The 20,542-nt window shown below is 43.8% G+C and overlaps 1 protein-coding gene across 2 annotated transcripts in view; it reads left to right on the top strand.

Moving 5' to 3' along the window:
- RPGRIP1L (RPGRIP1 like) overlaps positions 1-20,542 on the top strand; it is a 326,668-nt gene that overhangs the window by 258,508 nt on the left and 47,618 nt on the right. For both annotated transcript variants that reach the window (XM_033943001.1, XM_033943003.1), the window contains 2 exons: positions 3,450-3,618; positions 14,083-14,180. In XM_033943001.1, the coding sequence (XP_033798892.1) occupies positions 3,450-3,618; positions 14,083-14,180 (267 nt within the window). The remainder of the gene's footprint in view (positions 1-3,449; positions 3,619-14,082; positions 14,181-20,542) is intronic.

Here is a 20,542-nt window from a genome sequence, read left to right as displayed (position 1 = left end):
GGTGGTATATCAAATGTTAAATAAACATAAATATAACCTCTAGGCTACTCCTCCACTGTAATTATCACAGGAATTAATATGTACTGAATCAAGTCGTCATGTCAATTGCTCCTGTGCAAACAGCATACGATGCCTTACAGATGTTCTATACCCCAACTCGCGAGTTAGAATGCAGATGTCAATCATTTTTCTCAGCTCCCCCTCCTTGTCTCCTTGGGCAGTGCCCTCTCCAGTCTTAACTTCTGCAAGCAAGTTAAGGTGTCCTTTCATCTGATCTGCATTGGCTTTCTTATTTTTTAGTTTAATCCGATTTTTTCACGAGGCTTTCCTGTGCTAAGAGGTTCCCAGTAGTCCTGTAACGGCTCTACCTGGGAGAAGATCCAGACGTTGGGGTTTGCAGCCAAGAAAGCAACCTTTTTGAAAGAGTACTTGCCTGACTAGCCTGCAGAATCACTTGGAAACTCGGGTATAGGTCCTCTGGGAGCAGTGCTTGCTCCTGCGGAGATCAGACGCTGGAGTGCAGACTGAATTGACCCCGCAACTGGCCAGGAGATTTGGCAGTGATCGGCTGCACACACCCCTCTTCCTCACCCCCCACCCCCACCCCCACAAAGAATCATATGGGTTTCAGGCTCTTTGAGCCTGAATAAAAGGCAGCCCTTGCTTGTCTGAGCCAGAAAATCTCCATTTCCAGCATTAGTGAGAAACTGATACAGACACAGCACATGGTAGTAGAACAATATACAGTAGATCATACTGTCTATTGGGGTGGGTCTTAATTTAGCAAAACTAAAGTTTTCTGGGGTTGTCCCAAGGGCCCCAACCTCTAAAATCCTATTTTTATGGTTTTTGAAAAATTATTTTTATTCCCACATGCCATTTTTTAGCAGCAAAAGGCACCCATGGTGGCCATCTTTGATTTTCCAATTTTATTTCAAAAGCTTCTATCTGCCTCAAATCACTTCAATTTTGGTTTGAATTGATTATAATGGACTCCTCAGGTGGTTTAACCCCTATGTCATGCCAGGAATGTGCTGGATGGTCGCTGAGAAGTGTCTGTGTCCTGTGTGCTCCGGGGCACACAAAGGAAGAGTGGGAGCCATGGGCTTAGACTCTCTGGTCCCTCTATGGGTCTGGGGTCACTGAAGCCTCCAGAGCTGGGCAATAAAGCCCTGTGGGAGCTATGTAGAGATGACTAATTCAGATATTAACAGCATATTATTTTAGAGGGCAGGAACTAGGCAGATCATGAGCAGACTTAACGTACCCTTTCATTTGTGAAGTTAGCAAGCTCATCCTCAGTAGGAGCCATGCTTATTGTGACTAGGTTCTAAGTGCTCTAATGCTGGATACACCTCTAAAAATTAGTGTGGAACTTTTGTGCTTAACTCTGATTTCTGCTGTTAGGATGTATTAAGTGGGAAAACTTTATGCACTTTAGTAAAAGTCTTTCAGGGGCTTATTATCAAACATCCAAAGTTTACCTCCTAGATTGTAAGGTTTGAATAGATACACTAATTAGTTAACTTTATATAGTACAAGTATTTGTATCATTTAATATATGTATCATTTTCATTTTCTTCACCTAATTCAGACAAAGATATTTGCTTTTATTTCCAGGACTACCTGGTTAAGAATTCAGCTGAAAATATTTTGTACATACACCGTTGCATTTATATTGACAGACAGTTTATTCTTTAATAACATTTTTAGTGGCCCCCTTCCCTTCCCCACTCTTTCTTCATAAAATTCCACCCTGCTCTTCAGGGCTCACTATTTCTCTTCCTTCGGTGCAGGAGTGGCCTATAGTACTACTGTCTCCTATGGGAGAACAATGCAATGAAGAACTTGAATTGTGTAATAAAATTTTGTTTAGCACTCGGAATTTATTATTTATATATTTATGTTCCTCAGTGATCAAATCCTGTTTTCTTAGCTCCTGAATAAGACTGATAAGCAAGGAGATAAGCCAGTTATTATAAAAATAAAGGCTCTTTATTTACAAGCAAGTGCAACAACCAAACATGAAAACACGAGTGAGTTAGGATTATATGCAAATGCAAATTAACTCAAGAAAATAACAAAAATATATTCTTAGCAGATGATTAGTCAGAGTGATATGACCCTGAACTGGGCCCTGAAGTTAGGCTGGCTATTATTATCCTTTAGCAATAACGGAGATGACATACAACCTTATGATGATGATGTCTTCTCCTGGAGAGATGAGGCAGATGGCAAGGAGATCACAGTGCAGAGAAGGAAACTGGTAGAAACCTGAACAGTGGTAATTCAGGCCAAATGGAAACCTCAGCTCCTGTCTTGGTTTACAGCACTTCCTCTAATATGGTCCAGTGGAGGCATTTTCCTTGAAGCTCTGCCCCATGTTCTGAATCTCCAGTTCTCAGAACTTGATGTCTCTGAAGAACTGAACTGAACTCAGGCACTAGAGTGGTAAGGTCAAGCTGACATCTGTACAAAAGTACAGGGCACAAGTTGTACAAATGATGACAGCTCAGTAGTCTAGCTAATGAGCAAATTCAGGTAAAAGTTCTCTCCAGTGCCTGATGCAATATATGTCCTTTTGTCACATAGCCATTGGTTCAAGCCTTTTCCCTTATTGCTGACTGAAGAAGTGACAGTCAAAAGTCCATGGTGTTTCACAGCATTGTCTGTGTGATGTATTGCAGGAGATTGTAGCTACAGGTATATTCCATTATTTGCTATTTAGACAAGGTCTGGACTCCCACACTTCTCTCCCTTTACATTCTCTTTCTCCTCTTCTCTTTTGGCTCATGGCATACCTTCTTTACATTACAGGCTGGTAAGGATGGATGCAGAATTGCACATTAGGAGTTCTCCCACTTCTGCTACCAGGATCTCTTTCTCCAGTTCATCCTAAGAATGGTACTCTACTGTGCTCAAACCTCTGCTTCTATATCCTCCATCAGCAGCTGAGACCTGGGAAAGTGTGTGCATGCTTGCTGATGCACATATGTGTACATCTCCCACCACAAACAAATAGAGCTATTATATATACATTGTGTTACCTCTCATATATTTTAATAAGTGTTTGAAAAGGAGATAAACGCTATTGAGGTTGATAATAGGTGAGCTTTTCACAGCACTGAAAACTGTTTAAAAAGTAGTTTGAGTATAAATAATATCTAATCTAAATCAGGACTTCTTTATCACACTTTTCCAGTACAGGTTCAAGGCGATTTACAGGTTAAGAGGCCCATGTAGCAACATGGGGAAAATTTACAAGTGAATATTTTTTCAGAAGGGTAGATACATTATAAGAATACAATGGAGTTCATTGGAAAGCTACATTGTTGTAGGAAGGAAGCAGCTAAGTTACAATGTGGCTACATGTATTTTTTTGTTTGTTTGTTTATAGTTCAAGCACAGCACCTTAGAAATCATGATTGTAAATATGATCTTTATTTAAGGTTATACATGAAAAAGTGCTAGATGATATGAAAATAAATGAAATTGAAGAAAAAATTCAGCAAGAAAAAGAGGAGGGTCATTCTCAGTTATCCGAGGGTCAGTTTGCCGAGCAGAATTCTGTCACCTCAGATGAAGAAACAGAGATAACAGAAGAACTGGATGCTGGAGGTAGATTTTTTTATTTTACTGGCTTCATTTTAAATGCATTCAAGGAAACTTACGTTTAGATTACGTTTAGATCACCATTTGATTTGACTGACTTACTTTATATCCTGCTTAATACAGCCAGCATTTTAATTTTGTTTCTCTCTTTGGTTTTCTGGGATATAAACATAGCTCTCACTCAACTTAAGAACCCACTTTTCAAAATTTTGGGCCTAAAATTCTTACATAGAAAGAATGCAGATATAATGACTATTCTGTTAACGTCCCTTCCGGATAGGTGTTCAATCCCAACCCGTAATCCAGGTGTTGCAGAATTCACATCTTTTCAGAACAAATGCTGTGCTCCCCCCCCCCCCTAGTAATAGAAACTGTTTTTCAATTCTGCAAGCAGTCCGAGCAGAAGTCTTTTGCAGTTGCTCTGGTTCTGTTTTTTATTTTTTCACTTAAAGTTCACTTCTCGGTGGCTTCAGTGCCTTGAGACCCCTCCTTGGTGGTCTGCTATTGGAGAAAATGATGCAGTCCTGCACTGCTGAACTGCAGCTTCACCGAGAAACTTCAGTGGATCTGTGCAGCCAGCCTGCTGTGTGCCACCTTCTGGAAGTACCTGGGGTCCCTTCCCATGGAGTTTGCTGGCCAGTGACCCCACAGTCACAGGTTTCTAGCGCAGGCTGTATGCATCTGGAGAGAAACCCACCCGGGTTTTAGGCGCAGGCTGGCTTTTCCGCCCTCGACTGCGTGGCAGAGGATCCATGGGGGCAGAGGTTGGAGTCAGTCTCTGGCCAGATGGCACTCTGAAGATCTTCATTCCTGGACATTTGGAGCTGTTCTGAGGCAGACAAGTTCTTTTTTCTCCACTCAGATGCTGTAAACACTGACAGGCAAAAGGCACTACACAGGAACTGTGAGTAACTCCATTGTTTCCTATGGGAACTTCGGGGGTGGCTTGGAAAACATTTTAAAACACATTTTTCACAGTTTGTGTGGGTGGGGTTCAGGTCCCCACCTCCCCAGACCACAAATCGCTATTTTTTATTTTTGGATTTTGTTTATTTTTGCCGTTTTTGGCGTAAATTCTTGATGGTGGCCATCTTGTTTTTAAAAATCAATCTTTTTTTCTAACTTTGAATTCTGCCCCAAAAACCCCTCGATTTGACTCAAAATCGATTGGGTTGGACTCCCCAGCCCCTAATCTATTGGATTTGGACATTGTGCCGTAGGGGTGCCAGATCAGCAATTTTGAAACATGTGTCATAGTGCACCAGAGGGAGACGGAAGCTTCAGACTTCAACTCCTCCATTTCCTCTTGGGCTGCGGAGCCGGCCTGGGTCCGTGCCTTCCGTCTCTTTTGAGGCACTGCAAGTACCTCAATAGTGCCCTGCCATGGTTGTGCAGTGGGCCTTATAGATGGATTTTATTTGGCTCCTTTGAACAGTGTTTCCTCAGACCTGCTCATTTGACACAGCCGGCGGGTGCGTCGGGGCTTTTTTTAACATAAGAACATAAGAATAGCCTTACTGGGGCAAACCAATGGTCCATCAAGCCCAGTAACCTGTTCTCACGGTGGCCAATCTAGGTCACTAGTACCTAGCCAAAAACCAAGGAGTAGCAATATTCCATGATACCGATACAGGGCAAGCAGTGGCTTTCCCCCATGTCTTTCTCAATAACAGACTATGGACTTTTCCTCCAGGAACTTGTCCAAACCTTTCTTAAAACCAGCTACACTATCCATTCTTACCACACCATCTGGCAACGCGTTTCAGAGCTTAACTATTTTCTGAGTGAAAAAAATTTCCTCCTATTAGTTTTAAAAGTATTTCCCTGTAACTTCATTGAGTGTCCCCTAGTTTTTGTAATTTTTGACAGAGTGAAAAATCGATCCACTTGTACCCGTTCTACTCCCCTCAGCTGTCTCTTTTCCAAGCTGAAGAGCCCTAACTGTTTTAATCTTTCCTCATACAAGAGGAGTTCCATCCTCTTTACCATCTTGGTTGCTCTTCTTTGAATCTTTTCTAGTGCCACTATATCTTTCTTGAGATGAGACCATAATTGAACACAATACTCCAGATGAGGTCGCACCTTGGAGCGATACAGGGGCAATATAATATGCATATAATATAATATGTGGTAGATTCTGCCATGGTGCAGGTTTCCAGCGCACAGCCCTCCCTATTGTTGGGGTGTGAAGTTTCAGGTCTTTCGGGTCTCTCAGGATCAAAGGAGGCTGTTATGATACAAAATATTATTTTCTAGCATCCTCAGATAGCCGAGTGGCAGTGGCCACTTCTTTTCTTGCGAGTGCCTGTCATTCTGGCCTATGCAGTGCATCCTCTGTGGTGGTCATGCTTGTTCTCCTCTGGTGTGGGTTGATGTGGCTGCGGTGCCGGGCAGTCCTTTATGATCAAATTCGAGCCTTAGCACAGCTGGTGCAGAGTCTGAGCACCGGTCTCTTTGGACCTGTCTTTGGATGCGGACACTGCCTCAAGGTTCTCCTTCAGTGGCCGTCATTTTAAGGGCCGGATTCTTGTCGGGATGACCTCTTCTCAGGTGTGGTGCATGCCGCCCTACGTTGCTTCCTGTAATCCAGTTTCACTGGCCGTTGGCAGGGGATTGTAGTTCTCTACGTTACTCCTGCAAGTGTCATCGGGGATGTTCAGATTTTTCCTCTTAGAGATATTCACAGGGCTAAGCCTCTGTTACCATGGTTCCAATTCCAAGCGTCCTCAGGTTCCTGTGCAGTAGCTATGCCACATGCGCACACAATAAAAGTGCCAATGCCGCCTAGGATGGGCGTGGTTTCCTCTGTCACAGCCTGTCTTCTACTGTTTTGTCAGAGTAGATTTGACTTTCGGACACTTGCTAATCCTAGTTTTCCAGGTACTTGTTTCTTGAGTTGGCCACTGTTGGAAACAGGATCCTGAGCTTGATGGGCCTTTGTTCTGTCTCTGTATGGCAACTGTTAGGGGGTATGGGGGAAAGAGATTGAGACTTGTATATCGCCTTTTTGTAGTTTTACAACCACACTCAAAGCGATTTACATACAGGTACTTCAAGTATTTTTCCTATTTGTCCCGGTGGGCTCACAATCTATCTAATGTACTTGGAGGATTAAGTGACTTGCTCAAGATCACAAGAAGCAGCTTGGGGTTTGAACCCACAATCTCAGGGTGCTCAGACTGTAGCTCTAACCACTACACCACACTCTTATGTTCTTATTCATTCAGGAACTATAGAATAAATCTTAGAAAAAATGACCTGGTTCTTGGTCTGTACATTTATATTGCATTACTGCCTAATTCGTTGTCCTGCAAACTTTGTCGAGCTGTGGCACATTAAACATAGTGGCCATGACTCGAGGCATCCCAGAAGTGCGCGATGTCAACCCAATGATGTCACGCGCATGCATGATGTCAACACATCGATGTCGCTCATGTGCGAAGGCCCTCCAGACAAGCCCTTGGCCGTCAGTGGGGGGGGGGGGTGCCAGCAGGGGAGATGCGCAGCGAGAAGGAGAGGCACTGGCTCCGGCTGATTGCCTACAGGATATGCCTCTCACTGCGAGAGACATGTCATGTAGGCAGTCAGCTGGCGCCGGTGCCTCCCCTTCTCCCCAGTGTCTCGAAGCACACCTGAAATTTCAGGAGGCCCACTAGTGTCCTGCAGCACACAGTTTGCAATAAGCTGGTCTAATTGAACAATGTTTTTAACCTTGCTGTTCTTCAAAGATTTTCATTCCGAGGTCAACTCCCTTCTCTACAGGCCATCCAAAAGAACTGAATATCCTATACCCAGAAAGATAACCTTCAGCTTGGAATTCCTCACTGGAATGGTTGATTTCAACCTGCTTGTTGATAGAGAAAATAAGGTGGCTTACCTGTAATAGAATCCATGTAGATATCAAGATAAATTGGACATGTAAAACTGCCCACAATCCTGAGTTGTTTTTGTTTTTTTTGCTAGCAGTGCACCTTTTGAATCAATGTGCTTCTATGATATATTTTTTTAAAATTTACAAAATTTCAAGCAGTATAAGAAACAGATTTATGCAGATTTATGTTGTTACACACATATTTAAATTGAGAGAGTCTCGAACATTTCATTTCATCAACTTACATCTGACTATTGAGGTAGAAGCAGCAATGCATAATATAAAAAGAAGCCAAAACAAGTTATGTTGAAAAATATTTTTGACATATTATTTGTATGGAAAATTGAACTTGATCTTTCTCCACAGATTTATAAAAGATTATAAATGTAAATGCTTTTAAATCTAATTCCAGTGCAATAGGAGAGACATTCTAAACAAGTGGGTTGTCCCAATGACCACATGCCATATGTAGCAGGAATCCAATCCAAATTTTTTCTGTAACTCTGCTCTACTTAAGTGTGCTCTCTATCTCTACCTGCAGTTTTTCCATTCTGCACACATGCCAATAGGAGTGTGTGTTTGTTCTGCTCCCTCCTTTTTATTATTTTCTTTGGTGTTTTTTGTCCCTTTTTTGGGGATTCCTTGTGCTCGGAGCAATTCTTCAGCTCTGCCTGCATAGAGAACACTTGCCTGTATCTGCTTCTAAGGAGTTTGGGGTGTCCCCACTTATCCTACTGCCAGATGAGGTTCAACGCCAGCTGTTGGGCTTACCTAAGAAACTTGGCATTGTCTCGCAGGGTGACAGCTGCTTTCCATACCTATGCCCATTCCTGAGCGTGTCCATTGGTCCGCAGAAGTGGAGGTGCAGTCTGGAATGGAATCTGATCTGGAAGATCAGTATCAAGGAGGCATTCCCAGCATGAGGCGATGGGTTTCTGATTCCAGCTACTGTAAGAGAGCTGTGGCAGGCTGCAGCACATTTCCAGCACAGGTCACATTGAGTAAAGGCAATCATAGCATGTGAGGTAAATTGGGAGTGGGGGGGGGGGGTCTGAATTTCAGTTTTTAAGGTTTCTACATGTTCTCCTGTGTTCCTTCACCTTAAAAATCCTAAAATTACCAATTTTGCTGTTTGGTATATGTGAAAAAAAAAATCGCAATTTTGGTTCAAATATCTTAGCAGTGGCCATCTTGGATTTTTAGTGATCTATTTTTCAAAAGCTCCCTGCTTCTCCAAAACTGCAATTTTTGCCTTAAAACTTGTTGGGATGGAGTCGGTGGGCTCTCCTAATGTGACTTCTTGCCAGGATTGTGCAAATTAGGCAGTTTTGAAGCCTTTTTGCACCACATGTTACGTGACACAGCTGGGAGTGGTGGTGGCACAAAGCTTAGCCTCTCTCCTGATTAAGCAGGTGACTAAACGCTTGGCTAACCTGGTGGGGCAGCGTATTTTGTTTTTGGGGCTCGGCACAGCTAGTGGTTCTGTGTACACAGCTGCAGACCCTCTGCAGCCTAAGACCGCATGCTTCAGTCATCTCAGTGTAACTTTGCACCCAGGAGCCGGAGGCCTTCTCAGACGTTATGGCATATTTGTGGAATGAGTTTCACAGCAGGCATTCTTCCTATGCGCAGTCCCACTCCGCCTCTGATCTGTCTCTAAGCAGAGTTGCTTCTATGGGTACATCTTCCTCTCAGTTTGCTGCTATTCCAGCGCTGCCTGATCCTGATCTGGGAGATCCTTCAGATGATGACCAGCTCACTGGCCCTTTATTCTCCAGTACATCACTTCCAGGCATGGGAAATCAGGGACTGTATTCTGGCTCATCGGAGTCCTCGGGAGCAGCTTTTCCAGATCTTATGTCTGAGTCTGTGCAGGAGTTGAATTTGGTCATTCAGCCGGCTCTGTCCACTTTTTCTTCCTGGCTTTGTGGAATGCGCTCCTATCTTCCACCTTTCTCTGGCACCCTGATATGAGAGCATTTTGATCTCTCTAGACTCTCTAGAAGGAGCTCTTAAGGTAGCGCAGACTATGTCTCGCTTTATCCACTGGCACAGGAATTCCAGCAGCTTCTGGGTCAGCCTAGGGTGGATTTTTTGGTTGCACAAGTGACTACACACATTTCTTTTCCTAGTGCGGGTGGTGTGGTACTTAAAGATATGCAGGACCACCAGGTGGATTTTGTCATCCAGAGGCTTTTTATGCAGCTGCTTTAGGCATTAAGGCTACTTTGGCAGCATCCTTTATCACTTGCACCTGTGTGTCTTGGCTGCACACTCTGGAGACTGGGGTGGTGGAACTTCCTCCTCAACTTCTTTTGGCTGGTGGTCCTTATGTTGCTGATGCTTATATGTTTTTATGTGAGTACTGACTAAGGTGCCGGTGTACTCCATTTCTGCTCGCTGGATGCTCTGGATCAGACAATGAGCTGCTGAATCCATTTCCAAGGCTCTTTTGGCTACACTTTCCTTTAAGGAGCTGTTTTTATTTTGCAAGGGCCTGAACAACCTTATGAATTCTGTGGTGGACCATTGCCCTAAGTTCCTGTCTGTTAGACCCAGAACCTCTAGAGGTTTTGGACGCTCTAATTTTCGTGGCTTCAGGTGATCAAGTTTCAAGTTTAATTAATTTTAATATACCAACCATCGACTTGCACCTGGCTGGTTTACAATGCTAAAAATGAAAGGTTAAAGTAAATTATTATAGGGGGAGGGGAAATGTGAACATTAAGTGGACAAATTACAGATATGAACATGAGCTTGAGGGTGAGTAGGAGGGGAAATTTAATAATTACATAATTAAAAACAAATCTTAAAAAAGGCGAAGAAGGGGGAGGATATAACATCAGGAAAGGGGATCGCTTCTTGAAAGCGGTTCATATTTGTTTTGCTAGCTGTTGGGAGGAAATATTTAGATGCTATGGTATGCGTCTTGGAATAAGAAATTTTTTAATTTAATCTTGAATTTGTCGAGTGAATTTTCAAGGCGGAGTTGAGGTGGCATGGCGTTCCATAAAGTTAGAGCTACCTGCCCATATACGTCTGCCACCTCTTAGAGATTTTCCCAGATCTCCCAGCAGTGGTATTCCAGCTACAGGGGAACCCAGCCATCTGCCTCCCTTCTGTGCACAAAAGCACAATGCCGCCAGGCCCAGGAATGCCCCTCTAGAGGTAGAAGTTAGTTTTTCAGTTTTCCTGCTGACCTGGGCTCACATTTCATCTAACCTGTGGGTCTTGGACATTATTTGGTCAGGCTACAAGTTGGAATTTGTGTGGCCTCTGTCGGATTGGTTTGTGGCTTCTCCCACAGGTCAACCAGCCAAAGCGCTCATGGTGCAAGCCACTGTACAACACTTTCTGGATAATCATGCTATAGAGCTGAGGCTGTCCGATCTCTGGGGCTCAGGCAGATACTCCACATACTTCATCATGCCAAAGAAAGGTTCCGACAATAGGAGGCTTGTTCTGGATCTCAAGCACGTAAATGGGCTCTCCTGATTCCACGCTTTCGCATGGTGACAGGGCGATCTATCATTACAGCGGTGGCCCCAGGAAAGTTCATCGCCTCTCTGAATCACATGGAAGCTTACTTGGGCATTCCAATGTTTCCAGCCTACTGCAAATACTTGCAGTTTCATGTGTTTGGTAAAAAAAACCCTCATTATCAGTTCTTTGCTCTACCCTTCAAACTGACAATGGCTCGACGTACCTTCACCAAGGTGATGCTGCTCATGGCAGCATATTTAGGGAACATGGGTCTGCTAATACACCCTTACTTGGACGACTGCCTGATAGCTCCCTCGTTGGTCAAGGGTCGACATACAGTGGATCCAGTGATCCCCATTCTGGAAGACCTTGGTTGGATTGTGAGCTTCAGAAAGAGCAATCTGACGGCCATGCAGTCTCTGGAATATCTGGGTGTTGTGTAAGACATGGCAGTGGGTTGCGTCTATCTTCCAGAGGCAAGCAAGACAGTAGCTGTGTTCTCAAAGCTTCTACCTTCCTGAAGAAGCCAGCTCCTTCGGCATGGGACTGTCTTCAGGTCCTAGGATCCATGGCAGCCACATTGGATGTGGTTCCTTGGGCAACAGTTCACAGGTGTCTTCTCGAGCTTGCTTTCCTCTCTTGTTCAGATCTGCACATGGATGCGTTACAGCCTTCCCTGGACTCTGAAAGTTCGGGCCAGCATGGCTTGGTAGTTTCTCCCATAGTCACTCTGCAGGAGCATACTGCTGAGGTTTGCTTGCTGGGTCTTAGTGACGACAGATGCTATCTTTTGGGGCTTGGAATCTCATTGCAATCATTGTCCCATTCAACAGGGTTGGACTTTCTCCCAGAGACCAGCTAAGCTAAGAGCCATTCAGCTGGTTCTGGTATAATTCTAGAAGTTTCTGGAGGACCAAGCAGTCAGAGTCTTCTCTTATAACGCAACGGCATTATCCTATTTCCATTAGGGACGAGAGGGACCAAGAGAACCTCTTTGATTCGGATGATCCACCTTCTCTTTCTGTGGGTGATACATTATCTGCAGGCACTTTATGCAGCACATGGTGGGAATCAACAATGTTAAGCCAACTTCCTCAGCAGATAGGTTTTGCATATGGGTAAGTGGGAGCTGTCCTCAGTGGCGTTTTGAGCTGTTGTGCAGTGATGGGGTCGACCCTGCTTCATCCTCATAACCACGGAACAGAACAAGAAGATGCCTTGATTCTTTAGTCGATGATCTCAATGCTCTTGTGCAGCCATGGACTCAGGATTCTCCTGTAGGTTTTTCCTCCCTGGCCCATGATAGGCCGAGTCATTCAGTGGCTAACAACCCATCCAGGCCATTCTGGTGGCTCCAGACTGGCCTCACAGGCCATGGTACACAGACTTGCTGCATCTTTGCAGGTGTCATTGCCTTCGGTTCTGCACCCCTACGGACCTGCTTATGAGGGGTCTGGTGTCCATGGAGGACCTGGGTCACTTTGCTCTTTCAGCGTGGCTCTTGAGTGCACAGCTTTAGCGCACAAACACTATTCGGAGGTAGTTATTGCCATGCTTCTCAAGCCTATGAAGTCAACTACTGTGTCTGCCTACGCTAAGGCATGGAAGACTTTCCAACATTAGTGTGACTAGGAACGGATGGTGCAGTGTTCCGCTACAATTTAGGTGGTTCTCTCCTTTCTTTCGGCTGGTCTAGATAAAGGCATCCATTTGAGTCCAAGTGGCTGGGCTTTCTTGTTTCAGAGCCTGAGACTCTCACTAGTCTTTGGCGTCTCATTCTGCCATTGCCAGATTTCTGAAAAGGGCTCTTTGAATTTGACCACTGATTAAACCACCGTTCCCTTCATAGGACCTCAACCTGGTGCTGTCTGGCTTTTCCAAAGCTTCTTTTGAGCCTATTCAGAATGCTTCCCTCATGGCCTTGACTCTCAAGTCTTGTCTTTCTGTCGCTGTTACATCAGCAAGACTTGTCTCAGAACTTCAAGCTCTTTCTTGTAGAGAGCCGTTCTTCCGATTCTCGATGTCTGGTCTTTCCTTGCGCATGGTCCCTTCTTTCCTTCTGTAGGTGGTTTTGGCTTTCCATGTTAATCAGGAATTGTGTTTTCCTGTTTTTAAGCCTATGGATTCTAAGAAACAGGATTCCATGTTGAGGAAGCTGGATGTATAGAGTACTCCTTCACTATCTGGAGGTTACTATCGAGTTTCATCTCTCAGCCAATCTGTTTGTGTTGATTCATTCTGTCCAGCGGGGTGCTCCTGCTTCCAAGGCCCCGATATCTAGATGGATCCATAGGGCCTTTTTTCAACCTATATTCTCTTCAGGACATAGTTTTCCATCTCCGTTAAGGTGCATTCTACTAGGACTATAGCTTCTTCATGGGTCGAAGCTAGTGCGGTCTCACCTGAGGAGATCTGCATGGCAGCAATATGGTCCTCTTTGTACCCATTCGCCAAGTTTTATGGAGTGGATGTGGCAGTGAGACAGGACACTGCCTTTGAGTCCTTGGATTTATGGGCCAGCCCAGTTAGCCCACCCCAGCCTTTAGGGACTGCTTTCCACTTGTCTAGAATGTCTCACCTATTGCACTAGAAAAGAAGATTATGTACTTACCCTGGTAAGTTCTTTTCTAGTAGATAGATGAGACATTCTAGACTCCCGCCTTGTCCTTCCTGCGCCTGCCTACTGGCCGTTTATGCTTCTTTAAGTTGATTCTTGAATGACAGTAGCCCTTGGGCTGGGATTAATCTGTATATATGTTACTGTTTTATGCAGGGGTCATTTCTGAGCTTCTTTGATACATTTGTTATCTGTTTATGGTTAATGTTCCCATGTTTTTTCTTGAGCAGAACAATTGTGTATGGATTTCTTTCCATGTGTGTCTCTACTTCATGTTTGTAAGGTGGCTCTCAGTGCTTAGGTACTAACTGCAGGTGGAGTTGGAGAGCACACTGAACAGAACAGAATCACAGAAAAAGTCTGGATTGGATTCTTTCCGCTTATGACACACGGCCATTGGGACACAACTCGTATGTCTAGAATGTCTCACTTATCTACTGGAAAAGAGCTTACCAGGGTAAGTACATAATCTCCTTTTCTATTTTTCACCCTATGACAGATGAAGAAGGGATCCAGATGACAGGTGCCAATGAAATAACAGTGTCAGACAGTGATGATGCGATAGTTCCCAGCCCAGTATCCAAAGATATCAAACAGGTCTGGTTTATTTAAATTATTATTGTTATATAATATTCCTCAGTCCCACTACAAGCTCATCCTGATCTTCAGAAAAACATTTTTAAAAGACTATTACAACTGAGGCAGAATTTATTTGACCAAATAATGATTCTCATATACTGTATAATCATCAGTCCAAAAATTTTTGAACTGACTTGGTGAACTTATAAGAACCAATAACAACTTCTAATTAAGATTTTTTTTATCATATCTAGGATTACTACTGCTATTGATCATTTTCCATAGTGCTACTAGATGATATCGTCACTCTAGAGAATGAAGCATCCCATTGTGCATGCGCAAGTACCTTTCCATTCAGTATGAGCATGTGGGACCAGCAAACTTTGTTTTTCCATGGAATAGAGAGGACAAATTTTTATGTGGTTATGTGGAGGATAAACCCAAGGCTGAGTTGTTAGTTGTCCTGGACTAAGATTCTTCTCCACAGGAGGCTGTGACAATCCCTTTTCATAATGTCCTGTAGGATGCACAGATGAGAAACTGAGAGATCCCTCTTTCGGAACAAGTAGAACCTAAGAAGATAAACAAATATACAGAGCCTAGAAAGCTCTTGGATTTGAAAAGGCTCAGCTATCTCATCATTCCACTATAGTTAGATCTGCTCTCAAAAGGGTCAAGAGCTCTCACACTCGTGCCTTGGCTCCCCTGGATAGAGAGGCTTGGAATCTGGATTCCTTAGGGAGGAAAGTTTTTCAGGTCTCGATGCTTATTTCCTGCATCCAGATCTATCCAGCTCTACATGATCCTCTCCATGAAGTCCTTGATGCCTAGTGTGCTCACTTTGCAAACACTTTTCCACCAGAGCAAATGGCAGAGCTTCACCAGTGAGTCAATAAGAGAGAGAGTGTAGAAAATATCTAGCTAAGAACAGATTTGATTCCTTTGATATGGTGTCCCGACTCTCAGCCTTGTGTTGGAATGCCTAGACTCACTTGGCTGCTCATTTCTGACATATAACCTGCATTTCAGTGGGGCTGAAATTTCATCCATCCTTGCTCATCCCCAATGAAATCTAACCCATTCTCACAGTCCCTCTTCCCATGCAGCTCTCTACTTTGGAGACAGTCTTTTTGGGGATAGGATGGAAGAGATCATGGACATCATCAAGAAACAAGCTGCCCATCAAGTCCTTGTCTTGGCCTCCTCTTTCTGTGTCCTCCATATTGCAGAGGTTTACTGGAGGATATAGAAGAGGTTACTACTATTCTGAACGGTATAGGTATACCTTTCTTCTCATCCTCAGCAACAGACCCAAGCCCAGTTCTCCCATTCTCGGCATCAGCAGGGTTCCAGGTTGAAGCCAGGGACAGGCTTTTGACTGACTCATAAAATCATAAGAGTTGCCATACTGGGACAGACCGAACGTTCATTAAACCCAATATCTACCTGGCAAAAACCCAAAGAGTCCGAACTTCATATCAACCTTTCCAAAACTATTTATTATTTATAAAGCACTATCAGACATACACAGTGCTAAACAATAAACATGCAAGAGATGATCCCTGCTCAAAAGAGCTGACAATCAGAAGGCATTCGACAAGGTTCCGCAAGAACGACTACTTCAAAAAATTGCGAGCCATGGAATTGAGGGTGAAATACTCACGTGGATTAAAAACTGGCTGGCGGATAGGAAACAGAGAGTGGGGTAAATGGACAATACTCGGACTGGAAAAGAGTCACGAGTGGAGTACCGCATGGTTTGGTACTCGGACCCATGCTCTGCAACATATTTATAAACAACCTGAAATTGGTACGATAAGTGAGGTGATTAAATTTGCAGACGATACAAAGTTATTCATAGTAGTAAAGACGTGGGAGAATTGCGAAGACCTGCAACATGACATAAACACGCTCAAGAAATGGGCCGCGACATGGCAAATGAGGTTTAACGTAGATAAGTGTAAGGTGATGCATGTCGGTAACAAAAATCTTATACACAAATACAGGATGTCCAGTGTGGTACTTGGAGAGCCCCCCCCCCAGGAAAGAAACTTGGGAGTACTAGTCGACAAGTCGATGAAGCCGTCCGCACAATGTGTGGCAGCAGCAAAAAGGGCAAACGGAATGTTGGGAATGATTAAGAAGGGGATCACGAACAGATCAGAGAGGGTTATCATGCCGCTGTACCGGGCCATGATACGCCCTCACCTGGAGTACTGTGTTCAGCACTGGTCCCCATACATGAAGAAGGACACAGTGCTACTCGAAAGGGTCCAGAGAAGAGCAACCAAAATGGTTAAGGGGCTGGAGGAGTTGCCGTACAGTGAAAGGTTAGAGAAACTGGGCCTCTTCTCCCTTGAAAAGTGGAGACTGAGAAGGGGACATGATCGAAACATTCAAGATAATGAAGGGAATAGACTTAGTAGATAAAGACAGGTTGTTCACCCTCTCCAAGGTGAGAGAAGGGGATAGATTCCGTACAAACGTAAGGAAGTTCTTCTTCACCCAGAGAGTGGTAGAAAACTGGAACGCTTTTCCGGAGGCTGTTATAGGGGAAATCACCCTCCAGAGGGATTCAAGACAAAGTTAGATAAGTTCCTGCTGAACCAGAACATATGCAGGTAAGGCTAGACTCAGAGCACTGGTCTTTGACCTACGGGCCACCGCGGGAGCGGACTGCTGGGCACGATGGACCACTGGTCTGACCTAGCAGCGGCAATTCTATGTTTTTATCTAATTAAAACAGACATAGGACAAAGGCTTATACATCTTACTTCAGTGAGGAAATATAAGGGACTAGAGTAGGGGAGTGAGTGTGGCAACAGAAATGGGTGCTTTACAAGTTGGGATGGTAGGGCACAAACACAGTTTCAAAAAAGTGGGATTTTAGCCTGGATTTGAACACTGAGAGACAGGGCCCAACACACTGAGAGACAGGTCCCAATGCACTAAGTCAAGCAGGATGTTTCAGGTAGAAGGCACAGCAAGGCAGAAGGGATGGCGTTGGAAGTTGGCAGTAGAGGAGAAGGGCATTGACAAGAGACACTCACTTGATGAACAGAACTTCCAGGGCGGAGTAAAGGGAGAGACAAGGGAGGAGAGATACTGAGGAGCTTCACAATGAATACATTTGTAGGTCAGTAAAAGGAGTTTGAACTGTATTCGAAGACGAACAGGGAGCCAATGAAGCGATTTGAGGAGAGGGGTAATGGGAGCATAACATTGCCGGAATTCGAGGCACACAGCAGAAATCTGAACAGACATGTGAGAAGCACATTGAAGTAATCCAGTTGAGAGGTGATGAGAGCATTGATAAGGGTTTTAGCAGTGTGTTCAGAAAGGAGAGGTCAGATTTTAGCAATGTTGTAGAGAAAGAAATTACAAGTTTTGGCAGTCTGTTGGATATGTAAAGATAAGGAAAGAGATGAATCAAAGATGATGCCGAGGTTTTGAGCCGATGAGACAGGGTGGGTGAGAGTGTTATCTACCGAGATAGAGAACAGGGGGAGAGGCAGATTTAAGAGGAAAGATAAGGAGTTCAGTTTTGGTCATGTTTAATTTTAGATGATGGCAAGTCATCCAGGTGGCAATGTCAGACAGGCAAGCTGATAGTCGGGCCTGGATTTCCATAGAAGTGTCAGGCATAGAGAGATAGATTTGTGAGTCGTCAGCATAGAGGTGGTACTGGAAGCCATGGGAGGAGATTAGGGCATCAAGGGAAGAAGTGTAGATGTAGAAAAGGAGAGGACCCAGGACAGAGCCCTGAGGTACACCAACTGATAGCAGAATGACGATGGAGGAAGATCCTCCAGAGCTTATGCTAAAAGTGCAGCAAGAAAGATGGGAGGAAACCCAAGAGATCACAGCCATGAAACCCAAACCTTCTAGAACTATGGGCAATGTGGAATACTCTAAATGCTTTCAGAGAGCAGCTGCTGAGCCAAATTATTCCTCCTAAGAGAACAAATTATTCTAATTCAAACAGACAACCAGATTGCCATGTGTTATGTCAATATAAGTGTATGTGTGTGTGAGAGGGGGAGGGGTACAGGATCCTAGCCCTTTTGTGAGGAGTCAGTTGCATCATGGTTCTCCAAGCCACATACTTGCCAGGTAAGCATAATAGCCTGACACAGCCTGAGCAGGGTGATGCAACCGCACAAATAGTCTCTCAGCAGGGAAAATGCCTGAAATATCTTTCAAGAATGAGGCACCCCTCGGTGGATCTTTTTGCCATTTCTTCTCAACAACAAGATCCCTCAGTTCTGCCACAGGTTAGGGTCACACGACAGATTAGCATCGGATATTTTCCTCCTCAATTGGAGGGAGGGTTTCCTGTATGAGTATCCTCTAATCTCTTTAATAGAGAAGACTGCTGAAATCAGACAAGACTAGGGGACCATAGACCTCATTTCATCTTACTGATCAAGACAGATCTGTTTCCCTTATTTGGAGATTTCTTCCAAAGAACCGAGGAGACTGGACTGTTTTCTGACTTGTATCTCAATTTCCAGTCCCTGACCTTAATGGCTTGGATGTTGAGAGTGTAGAATTTGTATGTTTACAACTGCCTGAGTATGTCTCTAGAATCCTGTTGGCTTCCAGGAAAAATTCCACTAAGAGGACTACTTATACTTTTAAGTGGAGAAGGTTTGCCATCAGATGTAAGGCCAAGGTTCTAGACTATTTATCTTGCCCTAGACAAAACCTGCTTGACTACGTCCTGTACCTTTCTGAGTCTGGTTTGAAGACCATGTCTATAATGGTCAATCAGTACTTAACATCACTGTGTAGGAGAAAAGCCCATCTCTGTATAGTATCTAGTTGTTCGCTTCATGAGAGGTTTGCTTTTGATAAAGTCCCCTATCAAAACTCCTACTGTGTCATTGGACTTCAACTTTGTCCTTACCCAGCTGATGAAAGCACCTTTAGAGCCACTAGATTCCTGTCATCTGAAGTATCTGACCTGGAAGGTTTTGCTTTCGGTAGCAGTCACCACAGCTTGCAGAGTCAATGAACCTCAAGCCCTAGTAGCTGATCTACTTTACACAAGATTTCATCCTAACAGAGTAGTTATCTACACGGACTCTTAAGTTCTTTCCTAAGGAAGTGTCAGAGTTCCATCTTAACCGGTCAAATGGTCCTACAAGCATTTTTCCCAAAGCCTCATGTTCATCTTGGTGAGAGCACACTGCACACCTCGGACTGCAAGCAAGCCTTGGCTTTCTATCTGGAGAGGACTAAAGCCCCTAGACAGTCCACCCAGTTTTTTTTATTTCTTTTTATCTAAACAGGGTTGGGGACAGTAATTGGAAAACACGCTTTGTCCAACTGGCTATCAGACTGCATCTTCTTCATTTAGTCCCAAGCTGGGCTGATATTGAAGTGTCATGTCACGGCTCACAGTGTTGGAGCCATAACTGTGTCAGTAGCTTGCTTGAGATCAGTCTCCATTCAGATTTGCAGAGCTGCAATGTTTTTCTTCATTCCACACTTTCACATCTCATTACTGCCTTGAGCATCAAACCTAAAACAACAGACAGTTTGATTAGACAGTCCTGTAGAATTTGTTTGGTGCCTAAAATTCAACTCTACCCTTCTAGGCCCATTTTTCTTATGTTCCAGACTGGACCCTTACAAGATTGAATATAGTTTCAGGTTAAATGGTTCTGATTGGTCTTGTCTAATCTAATCTAATTCTTAGTCTTATATACTGAATCATCTCCTAAAAATAGGAGCTCGATTCGGTTTACATAATTAGATCACAAAAAAAGATCCAATAACATTCATTGGAGCCATAGCCTAAAAAGCGATGAAACATAGTGGTTTTAAGGTTTTGCTTTGGTCTTGTCGTTACAAGCCTCATTGTCCTTGAGTTGATGTTTTTGATGAGCCTGGTAGCTAGGGATTCCCATATGTGAGAAGTGATGTCCTGCTTGTCCACCAAAAAGCAAAATAACTCAACTGTAGCAAGTGTTCTCCAAGGATAATAGGACATGTATTATACTCTGGTTCTCCGTGCTCATGGTTAGTGGGAAGGCACTCTCACTTGTTACACTGCCAAAGGCTTCTTAAAGTTATAGAGCCTAGGTAGGGTAATATCTGTACTGGGGCTCCATCAGATGACATCACCCCACATGTGAGAATGTGTCCTGCTGTCCTCGGAAAACATCTGCTACAAGTGAGTAATTTCACTTTACTTTAGATTAGTGTTTGATGGCACATTACAAGCTATAATTGTCTTAGAGTAGGTTTTAAATACTGTAAACATGTGTGGTTTAGTCTGATGCCTACGATTATTGTTTCGTATAATGTTTGCCTGTACACCACATAGGACTACCAGTGATAGACAGTTTATAAGCCTGTTAAATAAATACAGG

The sequence above is a fragment of the Geotrypetes seraphini genome, chromosome 4 (genome assembly GCF_902459505.1).
Source record: "Geotrypetes seraphini chromosome 4, aGeoSer1.1, whole genome shotgun sequence".
Classification (NCBI taxonomy): Eukaryota; Metazoa; Chordata; class Amphibia; order Gymnophiona; family Dermophiidae; genus Geotrypetes; species Geotrypetes seraphini.
Note: the sequence above shows the minus strand (reverse complement) of the source record. Positions and strands in the feature narration are given on the sequence as shown.